At 34.6% G+C, this 14,343-nt stretch overlaps 1 protein-coding gene and 1 long non-coding RNA gene across 3 annotated transcripts; both read right to left on the minus strand.

Moving 5' to 3' along the window:
- Positions 1-5,207: 5,207 nt before the first annotated feature.
- Positions 5,208-7,176, minus strand: LOC136063668 (uncharacterized). Of its 2 annotated transcripts, none has more exons than XR_010625288.1 (2): positions 6,663-7,176; positions 5,208-6,017 (listed from the first exon to the last, which is right to left on the minus strand). It is a non-coding gene; the product is annotated as an uncharacterized LOC136063668 (long non-coding RNA). The 2 variants fall into 2 exon arrangements; XR_010625289.1 differs by having other exon boundaries at positions 5,208-6,021.
- Positions 7,177-8,099: 923 nt separating this feature from the next.
- On the minus strand, positions 8,100-11,196 carry LOC112015599 (uncharacterized). The gene is made up of 5 exons (XM_024048018.2): positions 9,274-11,196; positions 8,989-9,117; positions 8,743-8,892; positions 8,586-8,629; positions 8,100-8,421 (listed from the first exon to the last, which is right to left on the minus strand). The coding sequence occupies exons 1-5, from the start codon at positions 11,194-11,196 to the stop codon at positions 8,100-8,102; spliced, it is 2,568 nt and encodes an 855-aa protein (XP_023903786.2).
- Between the last annotated feature and the right edge of the window lie 3,147 nt (positions 11,197-14,343).

The following is a 14,343-nucleotide window of genomic DNA, read 5'->3' on the forward strand; positions in this document are numbered from 1 at the left end:
TCCCACAGTACTGACGCTGAGGGAAGGAGAAGCTTACTGGGAGCCACCTGCCATTGTGGAAGCCAAGACTGAGTTGAAGAATTGGGCATGGGAGGGAGCTACCCACCCCATGGAGGACTCTATGAGGAAAATCAAGACCCTCAAGTCAGTCATTTTTGCCAAGAAGATCAAGACAGTCAAGCTAGTCTCTCCTACCAAGAGCATTGTTGTTGATTCTATTGATTTTGATTCTGCTAATGTTTCTATTCCTGTTAAGTCTGTTTGTGATAGTTTTCCAATTAAGTCTGTAAAGTCTGTTAAAAACTTTTTCCCTTTTAATATGATTTCTAATTCTTCTTATTTGCTGGCTTTGAATGTTTTTATTTCTAAAATTGGTAAAGAAACTATTAATAATAAGGAATTAAAACATGGATACCTAGAACCTATAAAAGAAGAAACCCAACCCGTTAACCTAGAACTGATGATGAACCCAAAATGATCCAAGTGGGCAACACCCTAACCGCCTCAGAGAAAGATGCATTAGTGGCACTGCTGACAGAGTTCAAAGAGATTGTTGCCTGGTTATATGAAGACATGCTTGGGATTGATATAGATATAGTACAACATTGCATTCCAACAGATCCAACCATGAAGCTAGTCAAGCAGAAGTTAAGAAGAATGAAGATAGAATGGACTCTCAAGATCAAAGAAAAAGTAAAAAAACAATACAATGTAGAATTCTTGGAGGTGGTCAACTATGCATAATGGTTAGCTAACATGGTTCTGGTACCAAAGAAGGATGGGAAGGTCAAAATGTGTGTAGATTTCCAAGACTTGAATAAGGCCAGCCCAAAAGATGACTTTCTATTGCCTCACATTGATGTCCTAGTTGACAACATAGAGGGGCATGCGCTACTCTCGTTTATGGATGGATTTTCAGGATACAATCAGATTAAGATGGCTCCAGAAGATATGGAGTTACACCATGGGGGACATATTGCTACAAGGTTATGCCATTTGGCCTTAAGAATGCTGGTGCTACTCACCAACGAGAAGCCACCACTTTGCTGCATGATTTGATCCTCAAAGAAGTAGAAGTTTATATTGATGACATGATAGTAAAGTCCAAAAACCGTGAAGGGCACACACTAGCTTTGAGGAAGTTCAAAGAAGTAGAAGTTTATATTGATGACATGATAGTAAAGTCCAAAGACCGTGAAGGGCACATACTAGCTTTGAGGAAGTTCTTTGAGAGAAACCGATTCTATAAGTTGCAGTTGAATCTGAAGAAGTGTACTTTCGGAGTCACATCCGGAAAATTGTTAGGGTTTATTGTAAGCTAGAGGGGAATCGAAGTTGATCCTAACAAAATCAAGGCAATTGTAGAGACGAAGCTTCCAAGGACTAAAAAGGAGACCCAAGGATTTCTAAGGAGGATACAGTACATTAACAAGTTCATAGCTCAACTCACTGTGACATATGAACCAATCTTTCGACTATTTAAGAAGGAGGTCCCAATTGTGTGGAACGAACAATGCCAAGAAGCCTTTGAGAAGATCAAGAGTTATCTAATGAAACCACCAATACTTGTCCCGCCAATTCTTGAAAAGCCATTGTTATTGTATCTCACCACTACAAATACAGCAATGGGGGCTTTACTTGCTCAATACTTGAAGGAGACTAGAAAAGAGAATGCAATTTACTACATCAGCAAGAAGATGTTGCCTTATGAAGAGAAGTACTCACCATTAGAGAAGACATGTATAGCACTTGTATGGGCAACTCGTAAACTCAGACATTATATGCTTGCTTACAAGGTTCTATTGATTGCAAGAATGGATCCTTGAAGTACTCAATGGAAAAACCTATGCAAGATGGGAAGACTGCTAAATGGATTTTTCTTTTGTCAGAATTCGATATCAAGTATGTGACTCAAAAACCTGTGAAGGGGAGAGCAATTGCTAATCGCCTAGCTCGTTGTTCACCAGAAGAAGCTGAAGAGATTCAAGGAGACTTTTCGGATAAAGACATCATGGAGATTGAAGTAGAATCATGGAAGATATATTTTGATGAGCAACAAATCAAAATGGAAGTGGAATTGGAGTTCTCTTAATTTTTCCAAAAAGGGCACACATCCTATTTTCTGGCAGACTCAACTTCCCTACCACCAATAATGCCACAAAATATAAAGCTTGCATCATAGGCCTACAAGTAGCCTTAGGCTTTGGAGTGAAGGAGTTAGAGGTATATGGAGATTCAGCTTTAATAATCTCTCAGATTCATAATAAATGGAAGATCAAGGAGGAGAGGCTTTTGCCTTATCATCAATGTCTCCAGAAGTGGTCATCAAAATTCAGTAAGATCCAATATCAGTATGTGCCGAGGATGCAGAATCAAATTGCACATGCTTTAGCAACCATGGCATCCATGATGGATGGGCCAAAAGAAGATGAAGCTAGACTGATAGTGTTGGAACAAAAAGAAGAACCAGCTTATTGCATGACAATAGAAGAAAATGAAGGAAAGGATGGGGAAGGTGACAAGTATTCAGACATCCTACAATACCTCAAGGATGGAACATACCCAGAGTCTGCAGACAAGAATGATCAGTTAACCATCCAGAGGTTGTCTACTAATTACATCATTTGTGGTGAAAGGCTTTACCGAAGATCATACGATGGAATTCATTTCCTTTGTGTAATTGCCAAGGAAGCACAACAGATAATTGAAGAGGTTCATGAGTCAACTTATGGGCCACATATGAACGCACATGTGCTATCAAGGAAGATAATGAAACAGGGTTACTACTAGACCACTATGGAAGCCGACAATGAGCTCATGTTCGAAGATGCCATCAATGCCAAGTCCATGGGGATATGAAGCACATGCCACCCATGCCATTACATACCATGACATCACCTTGGCCATTCTCTACATGAGAAATAGACATTATTGGGAAGATCCACCCTACAGCATCCAATGGCCATGAATTTATACTTGTAGCCATTGATTACTTTACTAAATGGATAGAAGCTGCCTCACACTAATTTTTTATTTCAAAGAAAGTTGCTCAGTTCATTCAGACCAATATCATTTGTAGATACGGGGTACCGCATGAAATTATCTCTAACAATGGGCAGTATTTCAAGGGAGAAACAAAAAAGTTGCTCCGACAATTCAACATTCAACACCACAAGTCCTCACCTTATCGTCCTAAAACTAATGGAGCAGTTGAGGCTACTAATAAAAACATTAGGCGAATCTTGAAGAAGAGCACAAGGAACTACAAGGACTGGCACCTATAGTTACCCTATGCACTCTAGGGGTATAGGACATCAATTCAATCTTCCACAGGAGCCACTCCTTATTCATTGGTGTATGAGATGGACACAGTCCGTCCCATCGAGATGGGTGTCTAATCACTAAGGACAGTATTGGAAAGTGAAATCTCTAAAGCAGATTAGTTGTGCAGCAGATATGATCAGTTGTGCATGCTAAATGAGAAAAGACTTAAGGCCTCGTACCATATTCAAGGTTACCAGAGGAGGCTTAGGAAAGCTTTTGACAAAAAAGTGAGAACTAGAGATTTGAAGTTGGGGGACTTAGTGTTGAAAGAAATCTGAGCCCTGGTTCAAGATGCAAATGGGCAGTTCAAGCAAAATTGGGCAGGCCCATACATTATTAAGCAGATATATTCTAGAGGAGCAATAAGATTGATGGACTTGGATGTAAAGCCTTTCATTGAGCCAAACTACATGGATCAATTGAAGAAGTACCATGTCTGAGGTGGTTGCAAATTAAGTTATTTCCTTTCCTAGGTTTGACTTAAAATTATATATATATATATATATAAATATATATAAGGACTTACTAGGTTTGACTTAAAATAATATATATATATATATATAAGGACTTACTAGGCTGAAATCCCAAAAGGGCGGTCTAGGCAAAAGATAGAGTAATAAAAAAAAATCCAAAAAAAAAAATTGAAAAAAAGAGGTAGGTTGAAAACCCGAAAGGGCAGTCTACGCAAAAGGAGAGTCAAAAAAGAAAAAAGAAAAAAGAGAGAAAGATAGCCTGCTAGGTTGAAAACCCTAAAGGGCGACCTAGGCAAAAGTTAAGGCAAATAAATAAATAAAATAAAGTAAACCCTCGTCAATGAACTACGTGATGACCTGATCCTTCTATCAAGGGGATACGTAAGCAACCATGCACTGATTTGGTCACAATTTCCCAAAACCCACCATTTGCTCGTCGACCAAAATTACCAAAAATTCAACCATTTCATTAAACCATGTCACTACACAAAATCCCAAAAACCCAAACCCTAAACCAAACCATAAAAATTCCAGAAGCCTAAAAGCCTACACTTTAAACAGAATCCTTAACCTAAAAATCCTAAATAATTCCTAAACATAAGAGTTTTTAAATCAACTTCTAAAATAAACATGTTCAAAGCCAAAAAAATGAGGTCACTTTGTCTTCAGTCTTTTCTTTTTCTATTGATCATCAATTTCCTCTGTGGTAGGTACTTTGTCAGCATTGTCCCTTCTTTTGAGTTCATAATTGTCTTCATCAAGTCTTTCCCAGTTGTCTCTGAGAAACTATTCTCTCATAGCAATCCTTTCAGCTTCTTTGTCAACAATCTTGTCTATCAACTAGTTAGAGTATTGGTCAATAAAATGCACTAAAAATGCCTTATTGTATCCTAAAATGCATAAGATTAAAAAGGGAAAATAGTCAAACTTCAGCTAACAAAATTAAATTTTAGAAGAAAAATTTATTAACTCATTCTTGAAATATGCTAAAATCAAAATTAATACTAGACAAATTCATTAATAATACAACGTAATTGTCTTAAAATATGCTAAAATAGAGATTATAAATTTCAAAAACAAAAGAAAAATCTCTCATCTCTCTATCTCTCTGCCTCTCCATCTATTCTTACCTTTCTTTTCTTCATCTTCATTTTTGATCTTTTTCTATAAACTCAGTCTAGCTTGAAATCTTTCTTTGTTGATTCCCTTCAATTCACTATAAATTCAAAATTGAAAAGGGGCAGCGTGGGCTGTGGGCATACTAAAGGTAATCTTCTCCCCCTCTCTACTTTTTTGAAAATTAATATGAGTCTGCTATTTATTCAATTTAAATTATATATATATATATATATATATTTAGATCAACAGTAAACAGTTCACCAATTGATTTTTTTTTTTTTTTTTTTACACCTTCCTTCCATCCTTTCAATAGTCACTGCAACTGCCATACGATTTGCTGCTCTGACACCTCTTCTTTGCAACATTATTTTGTAAAATCTGAAAGTTTAGAGTGTATAGAAATTTATAATGTTTTCTAAGTGAAATTATGGTTTTCTGGTTTTCTGTATTGCAATCTGTTATGATTCTAGTTTCATAACATAATTGAGAGCATTAACATACCATACACAAATGATACATGTTTTTTTTATAATGATGTCCACAAAGAACACAATTGAAGGATGATTCTTTCATGGACCAATCTAATTACATTCTAATATCATAACATGATTGAGAGCACTAATGGAACATACATCAATATATATATATATATATATTTTACAGGGATATCCAAGTGACTATAACACAATCCATAACATGAATTGTTGAAACATTTCATTAGTTAATATAAAGACATAATACATAAGCTAAGACATAGGCAGCGAGAACATTAAAAAATATTATCAAATTAATATGAAACTGAAGTATTCTAAACATAGTATACAAAGTGTGAGAAAAATGATTTGGCAATTCTTCTGTTATTTGAATCTTAGAACTTTCTCCTGTGTTAAAGCCAAAAACAGTTCTAATTATAAGATATCACATTAAGGAATCATGAATGAAAACAAAAGATACCAAGTGTCAAATTTGAAGATAACTACTATAAAAATAAAAAACAAAAGAGTCAGCAGTGAAGTTGGATAGAGACAATTAAACATCTTACACTTCTGAAGTGATCGAGCAGAGGAGGCATCCAATATAAAATTTCTTCGCAGATTCCCACTGGCTTTTAAAAAGTGACCATTCAGAAACAATAGACCCAAAAAAAAAAAATTTTAAAATAAAACTTTGGTGTGGTTTTGATTATTAAAGAATTGTGTTTTGAGTGACAGAACAAATCTTCATCTTAATCTGAATGGGAAAGCAAATCCAAAATAAAAGTGACCCAAATGGGCAAAATTGATTCTAGATACTTAAAACCAATTTAAGCCAACTCAGATACCCTAAACAAAACAACTTCTAACCAAAATCCCTCAAACCCAAATGTAACCCATCTGTTTAAACTAATTAAACGAAACTACTCAGAATCGAAAAACCTAGATCATAACAGCATCCCTCAAAGAGATCCACGTTAATGCTTCTAAAATACCTAGATAAGGAAAAAGCCCAATTGCCATTTTTTATTCCTACCCTGTTCATGTGGCTTATATTTTTTTGTAGAATAATCTATTGCTCTATTTTTTAACTGGACACCATAAATAGATACCCACACATTAATTTAACCAAATATCCAAAACAAAACCAATCTAACTCAAATACCTTAATAAAAAATATAACCCAGATAGTTAAATTAAAAAAGAATCCAGCCAAATTATAAAAAACTGATCATAATTAATGCACAAACTGAAAAGTAAAGAGAAAACTAACCGATAGAGAAATTCAAAGACGTTCTCTGATTGCAAACTATGGATACATGGGCAATGGAAGTTTTTGATTTTTTTTTTTCCTTTTAATTGGGTTGATTGGGATTGAGGCTTCCAACCGCTTGATGTTCTAAGTGGGGTTTATCCCGGCGGTATATGGGTGGAGGCTGGGCTGATGGAAAGAGAACTCAATGGTTATGGTTTTTAATTTTAAGAAAGACAGAGAGAACGGCTGAATTTGTCGAAGGAAAAGGAGAATCGGAACGGAAGAGACTGTGTGTTTGCAGTTCTGGTGGACGGAGTACGGCGATGGGACTGGCGGAGGTAGGATCGCCTCTCTCTTTCTCTGCTTCTTTCTCCGTGAACTCATCGCCTCTCAATCTCTAATTCTCTATCGTGGTGTACATCTAAGTATAACCGGTTAATTTTTTTATTTATACTGACAGACTTTTAAACGGTGTTATAGCGTTTCTAAACCATGTAATTTATCGCTGATTAATTGTAAACGTGTCATAATTTTAGATAGCCTTTTTTCCTAACGTGGCAGCTTCTCCTTAAAGCTTCTGCTATTATATATAGTATTAGATTATCATACTAATTAATAATTTGATGTGTATCAAAAAGTAAGAAAAATAGATTTTAAATATATATAAAAAAAAAATCAATACATATTATTTGATTAATATTTAAATATAAAAAATGCCTCACTTAAAATTTTTGCCTAAGGCCCCGAAGTTATTGAGCCGGCCCGAGTTACAGCTATAACTAGCCCATGCTTAACTGTTTCTAACTAACTAACAGATCACCTAATACATTCATGTGCACTAATTGTCAACTAAACTACAATGAAAACAATAACATGACACTAAAACACATGACTAAATTCAGCTGCTGCCCACAAAAATATCCACTGCTGTAGCTGTGTTTTCTATCCGGCTACTACTGCATACATGAAAATTGAAATTACTTCTAGCTGCTGATTTTGATTACAATTAAAACTTTATAATGTAGATGCTCCTGCATCAGCTGCTCAAGATTTACCATTTTTAAAACTATGGTTAAATTATTTCTCTTTGTTGAGAACTTTTTTATTGGTGTGACAGGGATCTTAAGTTACAGTTTTCACCATCCTCTCAAGAACCAAAAAAGACTTTGTATTCCCATCCAAAAAAAAAAAATGAGACTTCGTATATTTGCCAATGAGAAGCACAACAGACTACACTCTCAGTTTGAAGATATTTTGAAAACAGCTTCATAAACGAAAGCAGTAAATCATTACAATAGAACATCTACCTCAGTTGCTGGCTAACAAGTTCATTTCAGTTTGTCATCAATAATGCGCTTAACGAAGCAACAGTCAGCATCACAAGCAGTAGAATATATCATGTACAAGTTCACTGAAGTATTTTCAAAAAACAAAAATTGAAGTTCACATGATTTCTCATCCTATCTGATGAGAAATAAAATCTATCAAGTCAAACATATCAAAGTTGACGCCATTGAAAGGCACATCCTCTGCGACATTCCCTGTACTGGTTGGAGCCTTGTCAATCTCAGCAAGGCGCTTTTGTTTGGCCTCATTCTCAATCTGCCTTTGGTACTCCAAATGCCTTGCAAGCATTCCTTGATGCTTCTCAATCCTACTCTCTTCCTCAGCCTTACGTGTAAGTTCCCTTTCCTCTTGCTCTAATTCATCAGTGGTTACTGAACCAACAACCTCAGAATTAAGAGGATGATCTGTGCCATGTGCAGCTGGAACCAAACTGAAGCAGAACACAAGTGAAAAGATATTGAACTTAGCTTGAGCCTAGAGATTGGTATGACATATTGCCACATATTTACATAATTTACATGCATATTTTCCAACCAAAAGAAGAAAAAGGATTCCAGAACCCAGTATAATAGTATGAATAAAATAAAGACTGACTTTTGCTCCACATTTTCCTGTTGATCCTCGCTACCACCAGTTGCCTGCAATAAAGGAATTGCATATTATTAGGGAATTACTTTGCATGACAGATTCTGTATGTAAGATAACCACAATCACAATAAAGGGAAACAGATCAATAACCAGTATATAAGACCTTAAATTCCTCAGCCTTTCTGTGATATTTTTTCTTCTTTTTATCCTTCGATTTCCCCTGTCCATGTCTGGCATCATCACCTCCTTTTTCAGTGTTCTTCTCAGCATTAGACTTTGCTGTAGCATTGTAAACCATATGTTCTAGTTGTGCCTATAAAGAAGAGGTTTATCCCAAACTATGAAATCACAAGCTAACATGAAGGTAACTAAAACATCAATAGAACAGCCCAGAGGATCAAACACATACCCGCATGAATCTCTTTAAGAATGGCATCACAATTGATCGATAGTCATAAGAAGTTACCATCTTAAGTTTCTTCCATGTCTGCTGCATGGCAGCATTAGTAGCCAGGATTGTAGCATCGGATTTGAAACACTGCAAACATTACACATACAGTATCTCATTAGTTATATTTCAGAATGACTCCCTTTTTAGAATGGACATGGGGGGACAGATTTAGTAAAAACTATCATTTCACATTTTCATAGCATTTCATCTAAGTTTGGAAACATCTAAAATTTGGTACCATACCTTCCCACCCATCTGATCAATGTGCATCTGGAATAACATTTTAATTTCCTCGTCAGTTTGTGCTTTTTTCAGAATACTCTCTATGATATCCAACTCCATGCTACCCATCCCATCAATACTTTTCTCCTTCTCAATATCTTTTTGCCGCTTTAAAAAGAGTGACCTGTAACTCTGCGGATTGCCAGAAATCTCTTTTCTTCTCTGATCTTCTTCCAGACATATTCCCTCCATATCCAACCATAGCTTCTCGTGTCTCAAATACTGGCATTTGTTCTCACATATACCCTGCAGCCGGTGAAATTCAGACTCGATGATCTTGAAAAGTTCCATTCCTAGACTTTTGCTAGCTTCTCTATATTTTTCCCACTCCTTCAGTTTCTCCCCAATAGGCTTATCGCTAGTAAACAACCAGTGAACAATATTATCTCTATATTCCTGTCCAACATTCTTGATATCATCAACACTTCTAGAAGCTAGTTCACTAGTTTCATCAAGCAGCGGAATTAGATGAGACAAGTGACCGTCTCTGAAGATGATGCTCTCATAAGTAATACTAAGATCACGTCTAGCCTCTTTTCTACTGAAGCTGTTGAGAATTTTTAATCCACAAGAAAAACCGAGTTCTTCCATCAAGAATTTATGTATACTTTCGAGCTCCGGTTCATCAAGAAAGCAAACTGAGACTAGCGTTGTCTTCATCCAACGCTGATTAAGCAACGTTTCCGGAACACGGTTCTTCAGCATTTCTAATATCAGGTCCAGAAGAATATAAAGATGACTCGGAGCAAAACATTTAATCGTTATAAATAATTGTAAAAGAATCCAGATGCTCGTGATTAACTTATTGCGGTTGAAATTGTCGGAATGAGGCCATTTCTTCATCTTCAAATCTTGTTCATCTTGGCCCTTATTTCCAGAGCTATTTCTTGACAAATCTTCAATCAACTTTGCAGCGGCAACTACGTTCACTGGCCTCCAATCACCGATTTGAATTTCCGAAATAGGTACAGTTGTCGGCACAACAGACTGTAACTCCTCAGACAAAGTCCCTAAATGGGCAATTTTTATATGCTCCATATTCAATTCTTCATCCGTAAACCTCTGGCCACAACAACAACACGTTGAAAACTTCCAACTCTTCATCTCCTTCGCGTATTCCACAGCCTCTGCCAACATTTCTTTTGCCCTGAATTTCTCTATCTTTACACTCAGAAAATCCTTCTTTGCCTCCAAGCTCATCACATTATTCCAGTAATTGCTTACTTTCTTGAGTTTTCTTGCTGAGGTAGACGGTGATGGCATTTCCATCTTTACGAAACTCTGCCTCTCCCTATCAAATCTTGTTTGTATCTCTTCCTTTCTATCTTGTAAAGCTTGAATATCGTTATATATCTCTCCGAGTGAATGGTCCTCAACGAGCCTCTTGAACTTGAAGCTCTTAGCTTTCACTAATAGCCTTCTGAGCTCCGTTCTTACTCTTTCAATTCGCGACTCTTTGCTGGACTTTTGGCGGTCAGGATCATTTCCCTCTTTGACGATGCCCAAGAAATCTAGCCAGGGGTCCTGAGGATCCTCAATGGACATAGCAGACTCACATTCTTGGATGGCAGCGTCGTCATGGGCATTGGCTAAGTGGATTTTGGCGTTCAAGAAACCGAAAGCGATGGATTTTGGGGAAAGCGCCAGGGCTGTTTTGCTGAAGTCAAGGGCGGAGGCAATGTATTCGCTTCTTCGGACGACGCAAGAGTCTCTGAATGACATTTTCATAAGGGCGAGAGCAGTGAGGGCGTTGGCGAGGGCGGAGTCCGGGTGGCCGGAAACTAGGGACTTGGCGACTTCCAGTGCCATGATGAAGTTATTAGCAGCAAGAAGTTCGACAACGCGACCGCTTTCATCGTACAGTGACGAAGAGGAAGAGGCCATTCTTTCTTTCTTCTTGCTCTCTTTGCTTTGGGGGGTTTTGGCGGAAAACGGAAATAGTGAGTGAGATTTATGTTTTAAAGAATGAAATTTCCCAATAGAGAGTGCTTAAATAGGTAAATAGCAAATAAACCAATTGGAAATTACGTGATTTCAATTCAGATTAAAAAATAAATAAACAAGTATCGAAACTTGGCAGTTAGAATGTTTGATACCATTGAAATTTTGTTTTTTACTTTTTACTATCTTGGGCTTGCTCAAAATTATTTTTTCATCGTAATTCTACAGTTAAGTGTGGGGGATTTGAATATGAGATGCCAAGTTAGCATGTGTAATTGCGCTTTCAATTTAAGAGAGAAATGTTTTAAAAATATAAAAAAGTTAAAAGATAAAAGGTTAAAAAAAAAAAAAAAAATTTGATCCAAATATATACAATATCTAAAAACTAAAGTATAATATTTATTATTATTATGCTCTTTATTGAGTTATACTAACTAAAATTTTTACAATGTGACATAATTGGTTAGTTTAACATCAACAATATAATAAAAAAAATTCTTAAATATTTTTTAGTGATACTGTAGTTACATATAAATCTTACAAATCTATATAATATGTAAAAGTTGAAGTATAGAATTTATTGTTCACAGTCTACTTATGAGTCAAATTAGCATAATATTTTGGTCCATGATTTACTTCAGTCAATTTGGTCCATTTTGTCCACTTCGATCATTAATTTTGGTCCACTTTGGTCTATTCGATACACTTTAGTCCACTCAATTTATTTTGGTCCATTTGTTTAATTTTGGTCCATTTTAGTATAAGTTGGTCCATAAGGTCCAATTCAGTCCACTGTAGTCAATTTGATCCATTTCGGTCTACTTAGGTCCACTTAAGTCCATTTGATCCATTCAATCCACTTTAATCCATTCAGTCCATTAGGTTCTAAATGGTCCAAATCTTTAATTTTAGTCTAAAATATACAAACAAAATAGACATTAAAAATTAGAGATATGTGCCCCTTAAAAATCAATTAAAATTATAAATATTCAAAAGATTACTTTAAAATTCAAGTTTCAATCTGTTAAAAATATCAAAATGTGTTAGTCTGTTGAACTCATCAAATTACATGGCTTTTGACATGAATTTCAAGTTGTTGCTACCTCTAGAAGTTGAGTGAGTTGCGCTAAAACTTTACTCTTTAAATCGGATAGAAAAGAGAAAAAATTTGACTTAAGCCCCTTTATTGGAATGCCCTATATATTAAGACGGGTGTTCTTTAGTCTCACCCATTGGTGTTTTGTCAATCTATCGAACTTGAAAAGTCAAAGATCGCGTGAGAGATTTTTTTTCTACTCTGTTAGTTTTTGTGGTTCATTACTGTGTGGTGGGGTATGTGATCTATATTGGGCTTTAAGTCCAACATGTGTTGTGATGCCCATCAAACTTAGAGGCCCATTGCATTTTAGTTTCGTCCATTATAACTATTGGGCTTGGAGTAATCAAAGCCCAACAAAAATTATTCTAGAACTATATATATATATATATATATATATAAAACCACACCTTATCATCACTAATTTTATTAGGAATTTCAATTTATTAAGTTGAACTAAAATGTGTCCATATGATGCAGATTAATTGGATTCTCAAAAAAAAAAAAAAAAATGCAGAATTAGAAATTATATATTAACTAATGGATTTCAATAGCTTGTCTGATCTTTTTTTTTCTTAAATAAAAGATTTATGTTCAAATCTAGCTTTCATTGGGAAAAAAAAAAAAATCTATTTTTTTTTTTTTAGATTTTTAAAATAAAAATAAGTAAACAATAACATTAAAATAATTTAATATAAATGATATATATTTTTAATATCTTGCAAATGATATGACATTACGTATCTGTTTAATAAAAGTTTATTTAGCTAAAACTAATTTTTTTTTACTGAAAATACTGTAGATAAAGGTAAAAGTTAGCTAAAATGGTACAATGAGTTCCATAAATAGTACCAAAAAATACAGTAAAACCAATAAATAGTAGCAAAAATAAGCAAAATAGTAAAATAAACTAGCAAAAATAATCAATCTTCAAGTCAAAAAGTAGGATGTTATGTACTTTCTCTTGTAATTTTTAATTCTGGGCCTACACACAAAAAAAAATAATAATAATAATAATAATGTTGAACTTCAAGGTGATAAAGTGGGTTTTTTTATTTTTTATTTTTATTTTTTTTTTATTTTTTTATTTATTTACGAGGTTGGCTTTTTGGATAGAAATGTTGAAATTTTTGGATTAGGTTCTGGGATATTGCAGTTTACAACCCCTCCACCTCTCACGTCACATGCCTTTCACTATTTTAACTAAAATTCTTTAACTAAGCAAAGCCCAACAAAAACAATCTAAAGATATATATATATATATATATATACATATATATAAATACAACCACACCTTATCATCACTAATTTTAGTTGAAATTTCAATTTATTATGTTAAACTAAAATGTGTCCATATACTACCATACACATTTGATGTAATGGTTACCTTATAAATGTTTGAGGGGTGTGGGGAGGAAAGTCAGGGTTCAAGTCTCAAGAATAAAATTTCATATACATATACACTTAGATTAGACTAGAGTAAAAATATATATATATATATATATATATATATGTCCATATGATGCGTAGATTAATTAGAAAGTATATATTAATATTAACTTATGGATTTTAATAGCTTATTTGATAATTTTTTTCTCAAATAAAAGATTTATTTTTAAATCTAGCTTACATTGGAAAAAAAAAAACTATTATTTTTTTTAGACTTTTAGAATAAAAATAAGAAAAAAATAACATTAAAATAATTCTTTTTGTTAATACATTAAAATAATTTAATATAAATGGTATATGCTTTATTACATCTTCAAAGTTGGATGTCATGTACTTTCTCTTGTAATTTTTATGTCTGAGGCCTACAACACGAAAAAAAAATGTTGGGTCCGGAATTAGGTCCAGTGTTTAGTGACACTAGACCTATTGGAATTATGACACGTATTTATTTTTGAACACGTGTCATCATTTGACCAGATCCAGTGCACTGAAGCACTGGAGCAGACCTTCCCCAAAAATGTTAAACTTCAAGGTGATAAAGTGGG

Source organism: Quercus suber, unplaced genomic scaffold, assembly GCF_002906115.3.
Source record: "Quercus suber isolate HL8 unplaced genomic scaffold, Cork oak 2.0 scaffold_554, whole genome shotgun sequence".
NCBI classification, from domain to species: Eukaryota; Viridiplantae; Streptophyta; class Magnoliopsida; order Fagales; family Fagaceae; genus Quercus; species Quercus suber.